Source organism: Lissotriton helveticus, chromosome 5_1 (assembly GCF_964261635.1).
Source record: "Lissotriton helveticus chromosome 5_1, aLisHel1.1, whole genome shotgun sequence".
Taxonomy (NCBI): Eukaryota; Metazoa; Chordata; class Amphibia; order Caudata; family Salamandridae; genus Lissotriton; species Lissotriton helveticus.
The window spans coordinates 949,420,648-949,427,719 of record NC_136065.1 but is presented as its reverse complement, the minus strand read 5'-3'; the positions used below and the strand labels follow the sequence as shown (position 1 = coordinate 949,427,719).

General features: G+C 43.6%; 1 protein-coding gene across 1 annotated transcript in view; it reads left to right on the top strand.

Moving 5' to 3' along the window:
* The first annotated feature begins 2,526 nt into the window (after window positions 1-2,526).
* Window positions 2,527-7,072, top strand: part of KNDC1 (kinase non-catalytic C-lobe domain containing 1) — a 654,634-nt gene continuing 650,088 nt past the window's right edge. Inside the window, exon 1 of the mRNA XM_078640463.1 lies at window positions 2,527-2,646. Within this exon, the coding sequence (XP_078496589.1) occupies window positions 2,527-2,646 (120 nt within the window). The remainder of the gene's footprint in view (window positions 2,647-7,072) is intronic.

The window sequence follows — 7,072 nt, the reverse complement described above, 5'->3', positions numbered from 1 at the left end:
AGGAAAGAAGGGAGACCTCCCGGCTTCCGCCTCAGGAGGGAAAAGGTTGTAGCAGATGGTAATCCCTGAGTAAACAAACAGATTCCCTTTTTATAGCGCTACTAGAGCGCGAGGGTGGCGAGTCCTACCCCCAAGATGGCGGCCAAAGTCAGATCCCAGCCCTCGGCGTCAATACTCGGCCGAGGGCGGTCTGAATACCCAGGCAAGGGGAGTGGAGCAAACGAAGCGCCTAAGAGCGCTGGGAAGTCTCTTGCAAGGCAGCAAACGCTTATTAAATCAAGCGCGAAGCGCAAGCCTAAACTGCACAAAATAAAATGACTGAACAGGCAAGTCAAAACACACAGATAAAATGTGCAAGGAAAGAAGGGAGACCTCCCTGCTTCCGACTCAGGAGAAAAGGAGAGGTTGTAGCAGATGGTAATCCCCAACAACTGACACATACACTGCCTTTTATTTTTCTAGTTTGTTGGACCTGTACCTTTGAGAAATATATTTGCTCATCACCACACCCATAAAGAGATTCCCTCACCCAAACTGTTAGAACATGCAGTTTTAACTTCATATATCTACTGAATCAACTATTCAAACATCTTTGGACATCTTTGGACAGTCACACACCCCCACCGAACCACACACACTTTCACACTCCCATACAAATACTCGGTTAACTAATCAATAACTAATATAGACTTTCACATAGCTAGTAACCAACTGTAGAATCAGTTTACACAACAACTGACAAAGTTATACAGATATTCACACAGTTTAGTCACTATCCTCTATATTTAGTGAGACATTATAAATTGGTCAAGTAAACAGTCAATTACACTGCTACTAAATCCTCCATCCAAATATTTATGTATATATCCACTCATTCTTCAATGTAAATTGCTAAATATATAATGCATATTTAAATAACGAAGCAAACCACATTCACTGGATGATGTCATCAGTGATGTCATCAGTGATGTCATTTGAGATGTCATCAGTGATGTCACTGACCATGTCATGAATGATCTAATATGTGACATCATCAGCAGTGGATTGCAGGTGCGCGAAATATAGTTAGTACAACTAACTATATAGGAGCAATTTCATTGGTTTTGTATGAGTAAAATGTCCAGCTAACTATAACACCACTAAAACTTATAGTTTTTTGAGTGAATTTCAAAGGTTTTTTAAAAACTAATTCCTAACTATATAACTCCTGAAACCTATGTTTTTTTCAGTGAATTTCAAAGGTTTTTTTAAATGCTAATTCATAACTATATAAGGCCTGAAACCTATGGTTTTTTCAGTGAATTTCAAAGGTTTTTTAAATGCTGATTCCTAACTATATAAGGCCTGAAACCTATGGTTTTTTCAGTGAATATATATATATATATACATATATATACACACACACACACACACATATATATAGCACATTTAATTATTTAATTACTTGGTGTATTTCATGAAGCAGGCGAGACATATAAGCCTGTCTCTGAGCTTGACCTAAAAACGCAGAATGCGCAATGAAGAGCTGCATTACATACTGTATCACACAACTGCGCCTTGTGAAGTCACAGACCTCTTCTGTCACTGTGAATAGTGTCATTATGTGGAGCTGGCAGCGCATTGTTCTTTGTATTGTGCTTACAGAGTGAAGCATTATGGCCCCTAGACTGTCGTGACCGCTGGAGCACACAACAAACAGCACTTGTGCCGTGTGACCTACGACCTAAGACAGTTCTGGTCCCCAATTGACACCAGGCCTGATAAGCTTGAGACCTAGGAAAACAGAGAATAAGCTAAATCGATTAATCGATGATGAATAGCTGTGTGGTGCACCACGTACATTTGATTGTATTTTCTTTCAGATAATTGCATTTTTTTAATATATGCCGAGCGCTGTGCTGTGGTTATATTTCATCACAGTATGAATGCCCAATTAGTTTTATCCTGACAGTCTGGTCATTTTGTACATGATGTCCACTACATGCCAGTAGCTCACTTCACGAGTTGGTAAAAGCTGGCTTGATTGACATGCAGCAACTAATGCTTGCTCTACGTTGTTGCAATGTGCAGGTGCTTCGAAAAGTTCGGCCCATGCCTTGACACAAGTTGACAGGCACCGCCCCACCGACAGCACAGGTGCCGGGGAAGGGTGCAGTGCAGACCTGTGCCCCGACACCCCGGCCGTCCCACTGCCGGGACAGCCGCAGTGTGGGGAGGGAGGAGGAGGAGCCTGCCGGCGGGGGAAGCTCAAGACTGTTCCTTGTTGTGGAGCCTCGGACAGGGCGCCGCGTTGCCATGACGTCGCAGTAAACTTCAGAAGCTAAGTCAGAAACTAGAAAAAAACGAAAACAAAAAGAGTGAAATAAGCACGGGTGGGTGAATGGAACATTCAGGAAAAGAAGCGAACCACGGGAACGAGCGCAAGGCGAGGGCGCCGCTGCGGGAAAACATGCCCTGATTTGGGGTGTCCAGACTGTGCTCCCGAAAGGCATCTGACATCGTAGGTTGCGGTGTGTGAACGACAGCATGGAAAGTCTAGAAGTCTCGGGACCTCGTCACGACGAGGGAGAGCAGGCTTCAGAGCTGGGGGAAGAGCAGCCGGAGTTCTTTGACTTCGAGCCGCTGCCTGCACTGCTGGAAGATGAGGTGAGTGCAAGGTAGTCAAAATAAAAACAACACATTCCAGATCCCTTGTGACTGCAGAAGTGGCTGATTTGAAGTAGTTTATTTCATGGTCCCCTAGACTCCGCGGGTATATATACCCTTACAGAATGGGCCACCATTTTATAGAGACAACGTGGGTTAATTATCAAAAGTCCTGGAGATGTGAAGTGAAGACCTTAGAAGCACTTTTAACGCCTTTTAGAGAGACAATGAGCGCATTGGCACCCTGTAATTTCTAAGTCTTGCCTAAACTGCACATTCGCAGTCTCTTTGAGACCTTTTATTTTTTAACAGTATGCTTAGGAGCCCCCCTTGCTTACCATTGGTTGGATTCATTGCCACTCTCCTTTCCTTGCTTCTTATAGTCAACTGCTATAGGCTTCCTTCCTCTTTGTGTGTATGTCCCTCCCCTGGAGCATGGACTCATTACTTGTGTCCTTCCACTGTTTAGTTTTTTAGGCGCTACTTTTTTTCTTTGTCCGTAAGCACTCTACGAAAGGGCATATTTTTTAGCTGTCTCCCTCATGTACTTGCCCCTACTCTGCAGTGACGTAACACAAAATCTCTGTGAGCCCCCCCCCCCCCCCGCATGCCGGTCCTCCCCTCCCTCCATTTTGCCTTTCGTCTGCTGCTACAGGCAATCAAAAAAGCATTCCAACACATCCAGTGCTTCCCAGGTCATAGCACGTTTTATTAAATCTTTCAACCGTGCATAGTGCATAACAGTGGCACTGCTGTATACAAAGTACAACATAGCTAAAAAAACACACTATCAAGGCCAATAGCTCTCTCATAGGCTGAAATTATTGCCTTTGCCAATGCTTGTCCAACTTTTTACAGGGAGTTTTCGTGTTTTCTACACTAGAGTCAATCGCATCTGTTTTTTCGAGTTCACCCTGTCACTACCTGTAGCTTGCTGGCCTACCCTACCCAAGAGTTTGTAAAATTTGCAAACTCTACTAATGTCTGAATTGGGAACCTGTACTGTTAACAGTTTCCTCACAAAAACATTGGTGGTAGGAAGACAGGCTACACTATTGGCTTCTATATAGGCTACTACACATTTCTTACATTCCAGTGTTGAAACAGGCAGATTTACATTTAAATGATTTGTTTTATTTAGCCTCTTTCCGAGCTTCAAGCACTTCAACGCAACATCAGCGTAGTAAGCACTATATAATGCAATTGGTAATTAATTATATTAGATGCTCTTTGATTACGAGAAAGAGGTACGGTGCATCCATTTGCATGTAAATGTTTTTATTGCTCTTTGTGAGTAAAATTGCTTAGAGTGTCTTTATAATACTTCCAGGAATTGTTTTTTTAAGTACATTTTATAATTGTATTTAGGCATTTTGTGCTTTTGAGGCTATTTTAGCCGAATAAAGATGCATTGACTGATTTACAAAAGCAATTACAACAGATTTTCAAACAAGAAAGAGCTGATGCAATATCTCCTATGGGAAAGCATAACTTTTACAAATCTGAACATAAATATTGTTGTAATCATTAGATGAAAAAGTCCTCACCTCTAGATTAAACTTCGTTACCATCCAATCAAAGCCCCATGCAATGTAATAAAATGCATATATTAGCATGATAAAACACAATAAAAGAAGACAGACACATCCAACCATGATAATGTATTTCTAAATAGGGGCAGGTGGCATCAATGCTTTGTTTATTTTTAATGGTCATGGACATTATCTTTCTCCTGCTTGTCCCATTTTTCTCCTGTAAACAATGTATTCATCTGGACTCTAATCTCAGTCCAAGTAAATGTTCTTGGTACTAATCACACATTTCTCATTGCCCTCCTGGGAACATGTTTGTAGAGTCTCACTGATGCAGGCATTTTACAGCAATAATCTTGCCCATGAGTTGGATAATCTTAGGGGCTTATTTACAAGCCCCTTGCACATCAGGTACATCACTTTTTCCCATTTTAGAAGTGATACACCAGCGGCGCAAGGGGCTTGTAAATAAGCCCCTTTAATCTAATTAGTTCTTGGCTAAGAGAGAGGAAATAGTTCTCCTAAAAGGTGAACATTACAGGTCTGACATGGGTGTCACATTATGTTATGCTATGTCATGTTTTTCAATGTGTGCAATAACAGCATTGCTAACTCTCGAATATTAATATAAATATTGGACTTGGCCCTTTTTGCAGGGTCATCCCTGAACTTTTTGCCTTCTTCCTGTATTTTGTCTGAACTGTTTTTGTTGGTTTTATGACTTTGGGCGCTTCACCACTGCTGATCAGTGCTAAAGTGCATATGCTCTCCCTATTGTAAATTGATGTGTGGATTAGTGATTCCATGATTGGTTGGTTTGGTGTACCTGTCAGACCCTAGTACAGTGCACAATGCTGCTGGTGGGCATGCAGCACTGGTTGTGCCACCCACAGAAGCAGCCTCTAAAAGTGTGTCTCAGGTCTGCCATTGCAGAGGCTATGTGCAGTCTGCTACTGCCATGCTAACTGGGCATGTGCAACCACTTGCCAGTCCCTAAACCTTCCCTTTTCTGCATATTAGTCACCCCTAGTCACCCCTATGGTAGGACAAGGATAGGGTACATTGAAGGTATAAGGTAGGACATTCCCTGATGTGTGTGGCATGTCCTAAAAGTGAATTACAGCCATTTTCGTTTTTTACTATTGCAAGGCTACCTGTTCCCCGTAGGGCAGAATGGGCAGTTAGATTATTACATTTTATAATCCTAACTGACTCAGGGAAAATGGTAGAAAATGGTAGAATTCGAGTTTAGTATGCCTGAACTCAGAATGATAAACTACATCTTTTAGTGAAGTTGATTTTAACATTCTGTGTTTGAAAATACCACTTTTAGAATGTAGATATTTTCTTGTCTAACTATCCAAGCCTGCCTCTGCTAGGTTGTGCATTCCTTGTCTGTAGTTTGAGTGACAGGGCTGGGGGATTCCAGGAGACAGAATGAGTCAGCCCAGTGGTGAATAAAGAGATCTGCATCTAGATGGGAGGGAGAAGTTGCACCTGGGACCTGAATAGGACCGTGCCTGCCTTACACAATGCCGGTTCCACCCCCTGTGGTGCGTCTGATGTCTCTGCCCTGCACTGTGAAAGGAGAGAAGAATTCATGTCAACAGAGTGCTCCAGGGCTGTGCCTTCCCTCCACAATGTTGGCTCCACCTCCTGTGGTGCGGCTGATGTTTCTGCCCTGCACTGTGAAAGGAAAGAAGGAGTCATGTAAACAGAGTGCTCCAGAACTCGTTTGGACTGGGCAAAGGACCCTCTGCCCTAAGAGAACAAAGGATTTTGGGGTATTAGTATTGGGACCCTGATACTAAGAATTTAGATCACTTTTGGACAAACAAGAAGAAACCTTTGCTGAGAAGTGGAACCAGCAGAAACTGAGGAGAGACTATCCCTAAACTGAGAGCTGCTCGGGAGATTGGGCTGCAGTGGTTGCCTGACTGCCAAAGAGAGGAGAAAGGGACTTTGTGTACTTTCATCAACTTGTAAGAATCTCCAAGGGCTTGGAACAGATCTTGCCTCCTGCTAAAGTCTCAGGGACAACAGACTTCACCCTCAGCTCCCCAGAGTTCTTTTGAAGTGCCTGCTGCTGCTTTGGGCCTTCTGAGGGACTGCGTGTTGCAAGGAGCTGGAAGCGGACTCAAGAGGAAGAAGCATGTCGCCGTTGCTGCTGCTGCCGTCGCATCGTGGATGTCACCGCTGTAGCTGTCGTACTGGACCGCATCAAGAGAAGCATCTTGCAACGAAGAGGAAGCGTGTCTTCATCACTGCTGCTGCCGTCGCATCGTTTATGTCGCCTCTGTAGCTGTTGTATTGCACTGCATCGAGAGAAGCGTCTCGCAACAAGGAGGAAGCGCGTCGCCATCAATGCTGCTGCCGTTGCATCTTGGAAGTCGCAGCTGTAGCTGTAGTATTGCACCGTATCAAGAAAAGCACCTCGCATCCGCTGTCGAAGACGCTGCCGCCGCATCTTGAATGTCGCCGCTGTAGTTGTCACATTGTGTGGAAGCGTCTCGCAAGGTCGGAGAAGAGTGTCGCAGCCGAAGCTGTTGTCCTTGCATCGTGGTCACAAGGGTGTCGCCGCTGCAGCTGACGCATGAAATTGAGACTCCGTCGCATGATCGGAGAAGCGTGCTGCATCCGGAAGATCTTCACATCTTTATTTCTTTGCACCGGAACTTTGCCACATTTCCATTGCTGCAACACTTTTGTTGTGGAAGCGCAATGCATCGAAAGGTACATTGACTCAAAGTGTAGCATTTTAAGAACTGAACAGAACTAAGTTAAAACTACCATTTTAGGTACAGTATTGTGGATTTTTGTCATTTATGGTCTTGTGTTAAATCTATATAAAGAATACTTATTTTTTTTATATAAAACCTGTGGGGTGTCCATCT